General features: G+C 41.2%; 1 protein-coding gene across 15 annotated transcripts in view; it reads left to right on the forward strand.

Annotated features, from left to right (window-relative positions):
- Window positions 1–15669, forward strand: part of CDC42BPA (CDC42 binding protein kinase alpha) — a 320829-nt gene that overhangs the window by 174213 nt on the left and 130947 nt on the right. For all 15 annotated transcript variants that reach the window (XM_045453221.1, XM_045453229.1, XM_045453222.1 and 12 more), the window contains one exon: window positions 2336–2458. In XM_045453221.1, the coding sequence (XP_045309177.1) occupies window positions 2336–2458 (123 nt within the window). The remainder of the gene's footprint in view (window positions 1–2335; window positions 2459–15669) is intronic.

A 15669-nucleotide genomic window follows, 5' to 3' on the forward strand; every position in this document is an offset into this window, starting at 1 on the left:
ACCGGTACTCGGCACGTAGCGTGGGACTACCATGATTGATTCGAAGCATCTTCTGTCTTTGGCTGGTCTGCCTTGGAGCCTGATGCCGGAATGTGGTTCACAAGCAGTGAGAGGGGAATCGCTTGTAGGTAAAAAGCCCAACAGTGTCTGCCTTGGGGGATTTGTGTGCCAGAAAGCCAGAGTGTTGGGTGGATTGTCTATTTTGATGTGAGAGTTACTAGGAGTAATGAAAAGGGTCATAATGGTAAGAAGCGCAGTGAACAATGTGCGAAATTGTTATTCAAAGAGAGAATAAGAATGGCTAATAACCCCAGCAGACAGGTAATGGGCGTTTTAGCAGACCGGAAGTGGAGTCTAGGAAGAAAAGTAGCTGTTACTAGTACCCCAGGGCTATTTTTAGATCTCCCTTCTCCTACTCCCAACTTCGGTGTCTTCTTAAAACAAATAAGGGATGTTTCTTTAAAAATAAGAAATACCAAATATACCAATATTTACCATGTTTTGAACCCAAAAATAAACGTATAAGATGTACTTATTGGATGCAGAAGATCACGGTCGGATGCGCAATAGGTATATCTTACACCTTTAGTTCAAGTTAACAAATATTTATCAGCCACCGTGCATACAAAGATGATGATACTATTCTCTGTACAGATGGTGAAAATTAACTAGAAAACCCCCCTCCTTTGAAGGCCGCATTGTTTTGGAGCTTTGTGTGTGTGTGTGTGTGTGTGTGTGTGTGTGTGTGTGTGTAAAATATAAGTAATATATATGAGTAATATGCCATAGAAATAATATAAGTTACATAAAGCAGTATAAAATAACGTAAGTAGTATAAAGCAATCAGTCATGATTTGTACTGACAGACGATTACGGTGAAGGTGGAGACTTACTATGGCCAACCCTCCATAAAATAGTGCTGCAACTGTTGTAGCACAGGGTGGTTTTGTTTCTGACATAAAATTCTTTTAAAGTTTGTGTTTTTTCCAGATCTTCTGCTAATATCTGGAAAAACACTTCAATAGAGTTAACATTTCTTTAATACTTTGCATCTTCTGAGTAGAACCGCAAGATAAAGTAATCTGTTTTAGCTAAATTGATGAGCCAGAGTCATACATAAAATCTGGAGGCTGGCATTTCTGTACATCGTATACACTCGACCCTTGAAACGGTGCAGCTTTGAACTGCGTGGTCCTGTGCACTTACTTCCTTTTTGATAAATACAGTATCATATTGTAAATGTGTTTTCTCTTCCTCATGATTTTCTCAGTAACATTTTCGTTTCTCTGGCTTACGTTATCATAAGAATACAGTGTATAATGCACATAGATTACAAAATCTGTGTTAATCGGCAGTTTATGTTATTGGTTAGGCTTCTGATCACCAGGAGGCTATTAGTAGTAAAGTTTTCGGGGAGTCAAAGCTCATACACAGATTTTCAGGGCCCCTGGGTGGCTCAGTCAGTTAAACGTCGGACTTTGGCTCTGGTCACACGATCTCACAGTCCGTGGGTTCGAACCCCGCATCAGGCTCTGTGCTGGCAGCTCGGAGCCTGGAGCCTGCTTCGGATTCTTTGTCTCCCTCTCTCTCTGCCTCTCCCCTGCTCATGCTCTATCTCTCTCTCTCTCTCTCTCAAAAATAAATAAACATTTTAAAATTTTCAAAAAAAAAGTCATACACAGATTTTCAACTGCATGGGGGAGGATCAGTGCCCCAAACCCCCTGCATTTTTCAAGGTCAACTGGTGTTAACATCTCTAAACCTCCCTTCACACACCAGACTGTTTTTAATGCATCATCTGACCCAGGAGGTTTTTGGGTTACCACATGATGACCCTTCTTGCCAGAATGAAAGGGACCTGAATGGGTTGACTTGCTGGTAAAGTGCACCTGCTGTGTTTGGTAGAAGGCCAGTCCTTTCCTACGTCTGTTACACTTTTAAAGACACATGTGTTGGAGTTTTGGGATTTAATTGTGATGTGTTTGCATGCTTTTTGAGTAGATGTTTTGATCAGTAGAATTATATATGGATTTCTCTAGAAAGAAATATATTGGGGCCCCTGGGTGGCTCAGTTGGTTAAGCATCTGACTCTTCATTTCAGCTCAGGTCATGATCTCACGGTTCATGAGTTCGATCCCCGTGTTGAGCTCTGTGCTGACAGTGCAGAGCCTCCTTGGGATTCCGTCTCCCTCTCTCTCTGTCCCTCCCCTGCTCGCTTGGTCTCAGCATAAATAAATTGACATTAAAAAAAAGAAATATATTGCTGTTAGTTAAAAAAAATTTTAATATGGCCATATTTCTCATTTTATCCTTTCTTCTTTTTTTTTTTTTAAAGAGTCAACACAGACTGTTCAAGCGCTGCAGTATTCAACTGCTGACGGTCCACTCACGGCAAGCAAAGATTTAGAGATCAAAACCTTAAAAGAAGAAATTGAAAAACTAAGGAAACAAGTAAGAGGTAAATTTCTGTGATTCACTATTCGTTCAGATTAGTAGGTTTTAAAAAAAATGCTGTTTACTCAGAAAATATATACTGAGTGCCTGTCTCATGTTATGTAATGTGAGCTCTGCACCAGTAAGGGGAGAGCAAATCAGAATGGTTTCTGCTTTCAAGGAACTCACATTTTGGTATGGAAAAAAATAGTTTCTGCAGTACATGAGAAACATGAGCATAGGTCCCTGGGGAGGATCAGGAGGGGCGCCTCACCAAGGTTCACGCCAACAAAGATGGTGCTTTGAGAAGATGTATTAGTTTGGGAGGTTTAGCTGGAACTTGTCTGGCTGAGCATATACACGAACAGGGGAGGGAGTGTCAGGAGTCAAGAAGAAGGACAGTGTAGACAAGGAAACTGCATGTATGCGGACAGCAAGACGTGAACTTTTATTTTCTCTGTAACAGTTCCTTTCGGCACATTGACGAGATTTAAGTAAATTAATTCAGACAAGTGTCGATATGTCCGTTCCGTCCATTCGTGCGTTGAGTCTGTTCGTTCAGCAAATACTGATTGAGCACCTGCTGGGGAGCAGGTGTGGTTTGAGGCTCTTGGGATGCGGTTCTAAGCATGATGACGATGACAGTGGCAGAACTCTGTTCTTGCGGGACTGGAAGGCACCCAACAGACATAAGACAGTAACTATGTAACTCTGTAAATGACACACTATGTTAGAAGGTGGTGAGTACTTAGAGCAGAATACGGAGAAGGGGTCAGAGATCCAGGATGGGGAGTTGTGTCATCTTATGCAGGCTGGCCTGGGGGTAAGCCTCACTGAGAAGGTGACAGGTGAGCAACAACTTGAAGCAGGTAAGGGGCTAGTGTGCAGTTAAATGGGAAGCACACATTCCACGCAGAAGGACCAGCCAGTGCAAAGGCCCCGAAGTCAGAATGCGCCTCAGGAGTTCGGACAGCGTGGCTGGAGCAGGATGAGCTAGCAGGGAGGATGATGGAGACGGGGTGGAGAACAGAGGGTTGGGTAGGGCTTGTGCCCTCATCAGTACAGTCTCACTGTTACAAGGTTTTTGGTTTTTTTTCTGTCAGTGTAATGGGACCCTTTTGCAGGGTTTAGAGGCATGGCACCTGGTCTCAGCATAAGGAGAGAGAAGGTACTGGCTTAGCCAGGATAGTCAGGCCTCTCCAGAAAGGCCGTTTTAAGACCAAAGTAAGTGAAGGAGAAGAAGAATCTGAGATAGGATCTTTTATGAAAATGATTATTTAAAAAATTTTTTTAATGTTTATTTGAAGGGGGAGGAGAGAGAGTGAGCGAGCACGTGAGTGGGGGAAGGGCAGAGAGAGAGGGAGACACAGAGCCCGATGCAGGGCTCGAACCCATGAACCGTGAGATCATGATCTGAGCTGAAGTCGGATGCTTAACCGCCTGAGCCCCCCAGGCACCCCTAAAAAGGACTGTTTAAATGCCATGTTAATACTTTGCTTATATTAAATACACATGGAGCTCTTAAATTTGACCATAATTTATGCTGTTTATTTTTTTAAGTGGCTCTCTTCCTAAGAGATATCTCTTTATCACATTTCTGTAGCTTTATTTTCTATAGTTAAGGTGTTTGGAAATATGATACGCAGAATCATTTGCTTTGCTTTGCTATCAACAATAAAACATCAAGAGCACTGAATGTGTTAGTTATTTGACACTGAAAAAAGTGAACAGCTGGGATGGTTAGGGATTTATCTTCAGAGAGGTAATATAGATTGAGGTGAGTTACTCATAAGCCCATTTTATTAGCTCTCAGACGGTGTTTTTTTTTTTAATTGATTTCCTAAAAAAAATTTTTTTTTAATGTTTTATTTATTTTTGAGACAGAGAGAGATAGAGCATGAGCAGGGGAGGGGCAGAGAGAGAGGGAGACACAGAATCTGAAGCAGGCTCCAAGCTGTCAGCACAGAGCCTGACGCAGGGCTCGAACTCAAGAACCGTGAGATCATGACCTGAGCCAAAGTCGGACGCCCAACCAACTGAGCCACCCAGGCGCCCCTAATTGATTCCTTTTTAATTGATTGAATCCTTAGGATTTTCTGTGCTAATCATTATGCATCCGCAAATAGGATGGTTGTGTTTTTGCCTCTTTGATCTGTGTGCTTTTCATTTCCTTTTGCTCTACTGGCTAGAATCCCCAGCGCTGTGTTGGAGAAGAGTGATGAGAATATACATCCTGGCTTTCTTCCCAGTCTTAGGGGGAAGCCTTCAGTGTTTTGCCCTCAAGCGTAATATTAGCTACACATTTTTTATCGGTGCTCTTTACCAAGTCAGAAGTACACATCTATTTCTGTATTTCTGAGAGTTTTTATCACAGATAGTTGTCGAAATTTGTCAAGTGTTTTTTCTGCATTTATCGATATGAACATGTGATTTTTTCCCCCTTTTGTTAGCCTATAAATATGGTGGATTAGATTGATTTTGAAATATTGGACCAAACTTACATCCCTGGAATATATACATCACTGGTCATGGTGTATAATTATTTTTATGTGTTACTGAATTTAATTCCTAGTATTTTGTTAAGGATTTTGGCATTCGTATATATGAAGAATATTGGTCTTTGGTTTTCTGCCTTTCTTTTTTTTCTTTCTTTTTTTTGTTTTTTGTACTGCCTTTGTTTTTGTTTTCATTCTTTTATTTTTCTGTTTCCTTTTTGAGATATAGTTGACATACAACATTATATTAATTAGTTTTAGGTGTGCACATAATGGTTCAGTATTTGTATATATTGTGAAATGACCACCACAGGAAGTCCAGTTACCATCAGCACACGTAGTTACAGATTTTTTTTCTTGTGCTTAGAAATTTTAAGAGCTACTCTCTCAACGACTTTTCAGTATGTGGTACAGAATTATTAGCTGTAGTCCTCATGCTGTGCATTGCCTCCCCAGGACTTAGGCATTATGTAACTAGAAATTTGTACCTGTGATCACCTTCACTCCTTTAACATGCCCTTGCACCCCTGCCTCTTGGAACCACCAATTTGTTCTCTGAGTTCACTTTTTTGGTTATTTTAGATGCCACACATTGAGTGAGATCATGCAGTATTTGTCTTTCTCTGACTGCCTTTATTTAGCATAATTCCCTCAAGGTCTATCCACTTTGTTGCCAATGGCAAGATAGTGCTTATTTTAATGGCTCAGTGGTATTCCATTGTGCATACACCCCACGTTTTATTTATCCACCTATCCATCATCGGACATTTAAGTTCTTCCGTGTCTTGATGCTTGTGAATGATGCTGCAGTGAACATGGAATGCATATCTTTTCAATTCAGTGTTTTTGTTTTCTTTGGATAAATAATCAGAAGTGGAATTGCTAGATCCTCCAGTAGTTCTATTTTTAATTAATTAATTTATTTATTTTTGAGAGAGACAGAGACAGTCTGCAACCGGGGGAGGGGCAGAGAGAGAGGGAGACACAGCATCTGAAGCAGGCTCCAGGCTCTGAGCTGGCAGCACAGAGCCCAGCACGGGGCCATGACCATGAGACTGTGACCTGAACTGAAGTCGGGCGCTTAATCGACCAAGCCACCCAGGTGCCCCTATTTGCAATTTTTTGAAGAGCCTCCATGTTTTCCAAAGTGGCTGTACCAATTTACGTTTCCACTAACAGTGCACAAATATTCCTTTTTATCTGCAACACTTGTTTATAACACTTGTTTATAACAACACTTGTTATATCTTGTCTCTGGACAGCAGCCATTCCAACAGGTGCGAGGTGATACCTCATCATGGTTTTGATTGGCATTGACCCGATAATTTATGACGTTGAGCACCTTTTCATGTACCTGTTGGCCATCTTTATGTCTTCTTTAGGGGGAAAAAAAAAAGAAAAAGTCTATTCAGATCTTCTGCCCATTTTTTAATCAGATTGTTTGTTTACCATTGAGTTTTACAAGTTTCTAAAATATATTTTCTGTATTAACCCCTTCTCAGATATGTGATTTGCAGGTATTTTCTCCCATCCATTAGGTTGCCTTTTTATGTTGCAGATGGTTTCCTTTGCTCTCCAGAAGTAAGTTCAATGTTGTCCCACTTGTTGATCTTTGCTTTTGGTGCTCTTTGGCTGTGGTATCAGTGTAGTGCTGGCCTCATAAAATGAGTTTGAACGTATTCCCTCCTCTTTCATTTTTGGGAAGAGTTCAAGAAGGATTGGTGTTAATTCTTTTTACAAGTTTTGTTAGAATTCACCAGTAAAACCACCAGGTCCTGGGTTTTTCTTTGTTTGGAGGTTTTTGATTATTAATTCGGTATCTTTAGCATTATTGGTCTGTTTAGATTTTTTAATTTATTCACAATTCAGTTTTGTTTGGTTTTATGTTTCTATAAATCTATCCGTTTTTCTAGGTTATCCAGTTTGCTGGCATGTAATTGTTCATAGTAGTCTCTTATGATCTTTGTATGTGCTGCCCATTGAAATGTTTCCTCTTTCTGATTTTATTTATATGAGTTGTCGTTTTTTTTTTTTAAGTCTAGCTAAAGTTTTGCCATTTTGACTGTCCAAAAACAATCTCTTAGTTACATTGATCTTTTCTTTGTTTTCCTGATGTTTGTTTCATTTATTGTTTCTCTGATCTTTGTTAATTCCTTTCTTCTGCTAACTTTAGATTTAGGTGTTTGAGGTCTTTCATTTTTTTAATGTAGAGGTGTTTATTGCCATGAACTTCCTTCTTAGAACTGCATTTGCCATATTTCATATGGCATATAGAGTTTCCATTTTTGTCTGTTACAAGATATCTTTTTAATTTCCTTTTTAATTTCTTTTTGTGATCCATTGGTTATTTGGGAGTGTGTTGTTCAATTTCCACATTTTTATGAATTTTCAAGTTTTGTCCTTTATTGATTTCTAATGTCATACTTTTGTGCTTGGAAAAGATCCTTGGTATCGTTTGCTAAATTTCTTAAGACTTGTTTTGTGAGGTGCCCACATGGCTCAGACAGTTAAGTGTCCAACTTCGGCTCAGGTCATGATTCCACAGTTTGTGGGGTTGAGCCCTACATTGGGCTCTGTGCTGACAGCTCAGAGCCTGGAGCCTACTTCAGATTCATGTCTCCCTCTCTCTCTATGCCCCTTCCCTGCACTTGCTCGCTCGCTCTCTCAAAAATAAATAAACATTAACATTTTCTTTCAAAAAATTAAATAAGACTTGTTTTGTAACCTCGCTTGTTTTTTAATCTGTTTATCCTGGAGAATGTTCCATGTGTGTTTGGGAAGAATGTATATTCTGCTGCTATTGGAGGGAATGTTCTATATATGTCTGTTAGATCCACTTGTTCTAAAGTATAATTCACATTCCTTTCACATATAATTCACATTTCCTTATAGGTTTTCTGTCTAGATGATGTATCCAATGTTGGAAGTAGGGTATTGAAGTCCCTACTTTATCGTATTGTTTATTTATCCCTTCAGATCTGGTGTATCTGCTCAGTATATTTAGATGCTACGGTGTTAGGTGCATATGTATTTATAATTGTCATACCTTCTTGATAAATTGACCTTTTTATTGTCATATGGTAGCTTTTTTTGTCACTTGTTACTATTTTTGACTTAACATCTATTTTGTCTAACTATAGCTACCCTTGTTTTCTTTTGGTTTCCACTTGGATGAAATACCTTGTTCCATCCCTTCATTTTGAGCCTTTGTGTCTCCTTAAAGCTGAAGTGAGGCTTTTATAGACAGCATATAATTGCGTCTTGGTTTAATTCATCCAACCACTCTAGGTCTTGTTGTTGGAGAATTTAATCCATTTATATTTAAAGTAATAAAAGATTGGGATTTGCTAATGTCATCTTACTGTTTTCTGAGTGTTTTGTAGTTCCTTTGTTTAAGTTCCTCTCTTAACTGACTTCATTTGTAAGTTAATCATTTTCTATAGTGTTAAATTCTGATTCCCCTTTCTTTATCTTTTGTATTCCTACTGTAGCTTTTTGCTTTATGCTTAGTATGAGGCTGACATAAAGTATTTTAGTTATAACAGTCTGTTGTATGTTGATAACAATTATAGTTGTGAAATATAATTTAGAAAGCTTAGGAGGAGAAGAAAATCCTTATGGATTTACCCATGTTTTAAAATATTTATTTATCTATCTATTTATTTATTTATTTAAATGCTTATTTTTGAGAGAGAGCATGCACACACACACACAAGTGGAGGAGGGGCAGAGGATCTGAAGCAGACTCTGCTCACAGCACAGAGCCTGATGCATGGTTTGAACTCATAAACTGTGAGCTGAAGTTGGACCCTTAACTGACTGAGCCACCCAGGTGACCCAATTTACCCAATTTTTATATACCATGCTCTGTATTCCTTTTTGATATTGATGAGCTCCTTGTTCTCTTATTTTCTGTTTAGAGGATTTCCTTTAGCCATTTAAAAAAAATTTTTTTTAATGTTTGTTTATTTTTGAGGGAGAGTGTGTGTGCGAGTAGGGAAAGGGCAAAGAGAGAGGGGGAGACACAGAATCCCAATCAGGCTCCAGGCTCTGAGCTGTCAGCACAGAGCCTGACGTGGGGCTTGAACTCATAAACCGTGAGATCATAACCTGAGCCAAAGTCAGACACTTAACTGACTGAGCCACCTGGGTTGCCCCTTCCTTTAGCCATTTTTTTTTAAAGACAACCCTGCTATCAGCAAATTCTCTTAGTTTTTATTCATCTGAGAATGTCTTAGTTTTCTCTTTATGACTAAAGAATATTTTTACAGGACATAGGATTCTGCGTTGATAGTTTTTTGTTTAAGCATCTGAAAAATATTGTACCACTTTCCTTAGGACTCTGTGGTTTATGAGGAGAAAATCACAGTCATTCTGAGGGTTTTTTCCCCCCTTTATCTAGGGTGTTGTTTTTTTCTGGCTGCTTGCAAGGTTTTTCTTCTTTTATAGTTCTCTGATGTTTAATGGTGTGTTTTGGCATGGTTTTCTTGGGGTTTATTCTGTTTGGGATTTGTTCCTCTTCTGTAATAAAGACACATAAATGTGTCTTTCCACGTTTTTCCACTTAATTACTTTGAGTACTTTTACAGACCTGCCTACTGATGACTTAGATGTTACATCTTTTGTTATCGATCCACAAATCATTGGGTCTCTGTTCATTTTTGTTTTCATTCTGTTTTTTTCCCCCCACTATTTAGATTGGTCAATTTCTACTGCTTTATCTTCCATTTCACTGATTCTTTCCTGTGATGGAAAGAATCTTCTGATGGGTTCCTCTGTGGAACCCAACAATCCAGATTTTTTTTACATTTATTTCTAAATTTTCCATTTTGTTTTTTGTAAACTTGTTTCTTTGCTGAGACTTGGTGTATCTTCGCTTGAGTCTTCTGTTCGTTCATTTATTTCAGATATGTCCGTAATTGCTCGGTGGAGCATTTTTATCATAGCTGGTTTAATGTCTTGCCAGATATTTCTAACATCTCTATTATTTCATCGTCTGCATCTGTTGATTTCCTTTTCTCATTCAAGTTGAGATTTTCCTAGTTCCCGATAGGATGACTGATTTTCAGTTAGTGACTCTGGATCTTATTTGCACTTTTCCATTTTCGCCAGCTTTTCCCGATACCACTCCAGCAGCAGTGGCTTGCCAGGTTGAGGTGGAGGTTCACTTTCCCCACTTGGCCTCCCGCGACACCCAGAGAAGGGCCCCTCGTTATTCCCGGAGGAGATTGGGTTTCCACCAACTCGGTGGTGGGCATTGCCCTCGTACCGCCGGGCAGTGGCGGACGTTCTTCCTTCTCTGACACCAGCCCAACGCGGGGACGGTGGACAACCTCACCACTGCCGCTGGGGGGTGCAGAAGTGCTAGTTGCCCATGTGGTCTCCACGGACATTGCATGTGAAACGCGCGTGTTACGGCCAGTGGCCCTTTAGCAGTCCTCTGAGTACCCTCATGCCTCATGGTGTGTCTGTTTCTGGGTGCTTCATCATAGCCTGACGTGATTGAGGTCTGGCTCCTCACGTGTCCTTCGCTGACAGACGTGGTTGTGGAGGAAGCTGTTTCTATTGTTTAACTTGAGGGGAACAGTTGCTTCCTGAAAGTTTTCGGTCTTGCTAATTTGCCCCTTTCCTGGTCCTTTGGGTAGAAAGAGTAGGCTTCTGTCGGGGCTTTTATTTGCTGCCCCTGTTGGCATTTCTGGATCGCCAGTTTCTTTGGCTCTGTGTCTGGGAAAAATGAACCGCAAAGAAAACCCAGAGAACTTCCTGCTGTGTTGGTCCAGTGTTCCTGACATCACAGTTTCAGGTTCCCTTGTCCCCATCGGTCATCCTTTTTCTTCTCTCCAAATTTCATTTTTCTTATGTTTGTTTTATGTATGATGTCCAGGGAAGAGGGGAAATGTATCTAATCCTTCTTTCTGGAAGCAGAAGTCTCCAGAGTAAGCTCTTCAAATGTAGATCCGATCATGTCACAGCTTCTGCACACGTCCTAACGTGTCTTCCGTGGATGCCTGCTGGCTCCTGGGTGAAAGTGAAACAGCTCAGCTCTGTTTCCAAGGCCCTTCGTTATCCTGCATGTCGCTGCGTCTCCAGATTTCTGCCGAAGTGAACTACGCTTAGTTCTCCTCGGTCACATTCTGAGTTTTCGCTATTTCGTTGTTGTTTTCTCTTTTCTTTCTCCACTCCCTCTTCCTTCCCTCCTCCTTCTCTCATTCCTTCCTTCTTCATTCATTTATTTTTGCTTGTTTGCCAAAAACATTCCTCACCGTGAACTTAAGCTCCTCTAGAATACGTGTTACCACTGATATAGGTTTTTATTTGTATATTGCTTTACTTCCCTCGCCTGACTGCTGGATAGTAAGCTTCTTGAAAATAGGAACTTGGTTCTTTCACTGATACGTCCAAGTGCACGGAAGAGTGTGTGACACGTAAAAAGCCCAAGTCAGTATGGGTTGATGAGTGACCAGTGAAACTTCGCTCTTGGAAACGTCCGACCGCTTCCCAAGATGTCTTCCTAATACGTCTTTCCGGGCAATTCGCGACACACTCACCCCTTACGTACAAGTCAGCGGTGCCTGGAAGGAGGCCTCTAACTGGGGAAATTGGTTACCGTTGACCTGTTGATGGAGATTTCCTTCTTCACTTTCCTCCTACTTACTCCCTAAATGCAGAGGCTATAGGACTGCTTTTCACTCGTTCTATTTTAGCTTTTCCCAGGGGTGGGGCAGAACCAGTGAAACCGAGGTGAAGAGAAAGGGCGGATCCTGTTTTTAGCATTCTTCCTTCCCAGCAGCTCTTGGGGGCGTGTGCTGGTCTCAGTGTGCCCAGGATTCCATCCCATCTCGTTCTTTTTTTTCCATCATTCATTCATTTTTAAACCTCTTTTTACCTATTGCGGTAAAATGTACATAACATAAAGTGACCATTTTAACCATGTCTAAGTGTCACATCAGTGGTATATAACACATTCACGTGCTGTGCGGCTGTCATGCTCCGTCCCCGCAGCCCAGTATCTTCCCAGACGGAAACTCTCCGCCCATCAAACACCAGCTGCCCGGTCCTCCCACACCCAGCCCCTGGCACCCGCTGTTCTTTCTGCGTCTCTGCATTTGACTGCTCTGGGAGCCTCACGTGAGTGCAGTCATAAAGTATTTGTCCCTCCGTGGCTGGCTGACTTCACTTAGCAGCGTCTTCACGGTTCACCCATGTTGTAGCCTGTGTCGGATGTCCTGTCTTCTACAACATTCTGCGTGTATGCAAATACTCCCTTCTGTTTTTACGTTCGTCACCGACGCACTTGGGTTGCTTCCCCATTTTGTTTATTGTAAATAGTGCCGCCTTGCACATGAGGGAACATATATCAAGTCCAGAAGTAGAATTCCCGAATTTGTACGGAAATTCATGTTCAGTATTTTTAGGAATTGCCGAACCATTTTCCGCAGTGGCTGTGCCATTATGTTCCCACTGGCAACACAGTCCTTCTCAGTTGAGCCCATAAACATCCTTATTGAGGTATTGTTCCATACCAGAAATTATACTCGGTACTGGAGGCAGAGTGGTAAGGCTGGGGATAACCTCTGTGTCTCATTCACAGTTAAACCCACGCTATCCTAAACATTTCGATGTAAAAGCTAGAGATAATAGAAAATAGGCTCTTCTAGGAACCTGCCCTACGAGTAGCCTTGACTATAGTCCTGGCTTTAAAGAAAAGTCCAAATCACCTTTTTTTTTTTAATTTATGTGTTTTTATGAGAGAGAGCGAGAGACCGTATGTATGAGCGGGGGAGGGGCAAACAGGGAGGGAGGGAGAGAGAGAATCCCAAGCAGGCTATACACTGTCAGCACAGAGCCCAACTTGGGGTTCGATCTCAGAAGCTGTGAGATCACGACCTGAGCCGAAATCAAGAGTCGGTGCCCTTCTGTTAGCTACTTCTTAAGCTAGATCTTTGTGTAGACAATTACACACCACCAGTGCCTGTATATCTTTTCTTTCCCTATGGCAGTGTTCTCCAATATATTGAGACTCCTAGAAAATTTTAATAAAGTTATAATTACTTAAAATTTCTTTTTAAAATCTTCTTTCCTTATCACACTCCAAACTCCCAAGAAGGTAAGACAGAGTTTCCTTGTGTCATCTAATGGACACTCAGCAGATGAAAGTATAAATTCATACTCTCATTTGATATTTTTCCCTGAGAAGATATGGGAATGGTTTCTTGTTTCCTGAGTAATTATTGTAATCTCTAATGTGCTTTGTAACCCCCTTTCTTTTGTTGCCTGGAGATGGGTGGTTTGTCTGTCTCTCCAACCCTAAACTAACTATTCCCCTCTCCCTCCCTCCCTCCCTCCCTCCCTCCCTCCCTCTCTCTCTCTCTCTCTCTCTCTCTCTCTCTCTCTCTCTCTCACACACACACACACACACACACACACACACACACACTGCCCTGCATCATGTAAATGAAGGAGAAGGATAGGGAATGGAGGGAGAGGGGTAGGTATAGGGGAACCTGTTTCCCCGTCATGATTGGAAGTCAGATCTCTTCCCATCTCAGAAGGGTTATTTTAGGAATCAGAACGTAAGGGAGAAGCGGTGATACTGTGCACAGATCAGGAAGAGGTGCTTTGACTGTGCTTCTAACGCCGCCCTGGTCACAGTCCTCGCCCCTCGTGGGTCGTCCATGCTCCACATCGAGTCCCGAGGTAGCCGTGGCCTCTTCCCCGGTCCTCCTCCCCTAGCTCCCATAGAACCTGCCACACGATCTACATTTGTGTTTCTGCTTCATTTATGATTTGTGGGGTGTTACTCTTTATCTTCCTGACCTGGTTATCTCCTTCAAGACAGAGTCTATTTAATATTTCTCTTCCATGCCACACAGTGCAAAGAAAATTTCCTTATTGTGTTTTTGTCCCTTATTAAATCCTCATAGGAATGATTGAATTTCCCAGCTGTCCTAGCAGCAGTGAGCTAGGAACCATTTGGTTGGAGTGTGCTAGCCTGTTGTGCTGGTCTGCTTCTGCTCTTTACTCACGAAAACTGCTTTTTAGTTACTTGGCCTAGAATGGTATGGCTCATTGTGTTGCGTGAGGTATTTTTTGATAGTCTCTGAGGATTTCTTTCTTTCTTTTTTTATTTAAAAAAAAATTTTTTTTACCGTTTTTTATTTATTATTGAGAGACGGAGACAGAGCATGAGCATGGGAGGGGCAGAGAGACAGGGAGACATAGAATCCCAAGCAGGCTCCAGGCTCTGAGCTGTCAGCACAGAGCCTGATGCGGGGCTCGAACTCACAAACCGAGATATCATGGCCTGAGCCGAAGTTAGACGCCCAACCAACTAAACCACCCAGGCGCCCCACTGAGGATTTCTTTCAAAGTCTTCATTGAATTCACCATTTGTTGTAGTGAAAGTAAATGTTCATGTGCCTTAGCCATTTGATAGTTGTCGGCCAAAATTCAGTGTATTCTGGATTTTTCTTGAGTTGGGGTTTTTATCTTTGGGGAATGCATAATTCTGTGTGTATCAGATTGGAAGCTTTTATAAATAATCGAGTGAGCTTGTCTTCTCCAACCCTTCTGTGTGAAACACGAAAACCTGACATATAATTCACAGATACACTTACCAACTCCATTGCAAAGCAACCAAAGTGACATGGCTGAGATAAAACCAAAATTTAACGCACATTGAAAGGGAACCATAAACCACTGAAGGCCGCCACCGAAGCCGCCCCATGGAGTCGTTTTGCTGTAAACTTGATGTGATGCAGACAGTTTATAAAACACTGATTTCATTTTTGTTGCTAATAAAAAGCAGTAGAGATAAGCGAATGACTCAGTAATTTGCAGAAAACCTTCACCACGCTGGGGAAAGACTCTTCAGAGTAGAAGAAAGTAGGCGAATGAGACGGGATCACAATGCATGCCAAATGACTGCTTCAGGCTGGCACACCGTAGCCATGAACAGGACCAAAGTTAGACCCTCAAAGGACAAAAGTCAGCCATGTCACATACTAAATTTTGACTCCTAATTATTAGAAATAAACTTTTGAGGGACGCCTGGGTGGCTCAGTCAGTTAGGCATCCGACTTCAGCTCAGGTCACGATCTCATGGCCCGTGAGTTCGAGCCCCACGTCGGGCTCTGGGCTGATGGCTCAGAGCCTGGAGCCTGTTTCTGATTCTGTGTCTCCCTCTCTCTCTGCCCCTCCCCCGCTCATGCTCTCTCTCTCTCTCTCTCTCTCTCTCTGTCTCTGTCTCAAAAATAAAAACGTTAAAAAAAAAAAGTAAAAAAAAAAGTAAACTTTCGACATCTTAAAAATGTTAAAACCTTAAAATAACAGGAAAGTATCACTTAAAAATGTTTCAAGGAAATTAGTATAAACAGAAAAATTCCTGCAGGAAATGCTGAAACTTGAGAAAATGATAAAATACACTTTGCAGAACATAAGACTAAATATCCCATGATCTTTAAGGTTAAACATCCTGTGATGTTGCAGTGTTCTTCAAGTAAAACATTTATTAAATTAGACTGCTAACGTTATTCTGTTGAGACAGAACAAAAACTAGTTACTTGCAACTTCACAGATGTTGTTGAAAATCGTTGAAAACCGTGGTATCCATAAATGCGTCTACACTCTCAAAACACCTCAGATCAATAAGCTCTTAATAAATCTATAAATTTAGGGCACTGAATATCAGTAAATTGTTTTGTTGAAGGACTCCAGCAGCAGTTAGTATGGGATACACTGA

The sequence above is a fragment of the Leopardus geoffroyi genome, chromosome C3 (assembly GCF_018350155.1).
Source record: "Leopardus geoffroyi isolate Oge1 chromosome C3, O.geoffroyi_Oge1_pat1.0, whole genome shotgun sequence".
Taxonomy (NCBI): domain Eukaryota; kingdom Metazoa; phylum Chordata; class Mammalia; order Carnivora; family Felidae; genus Leopardus; species Leopardus geoffroyi.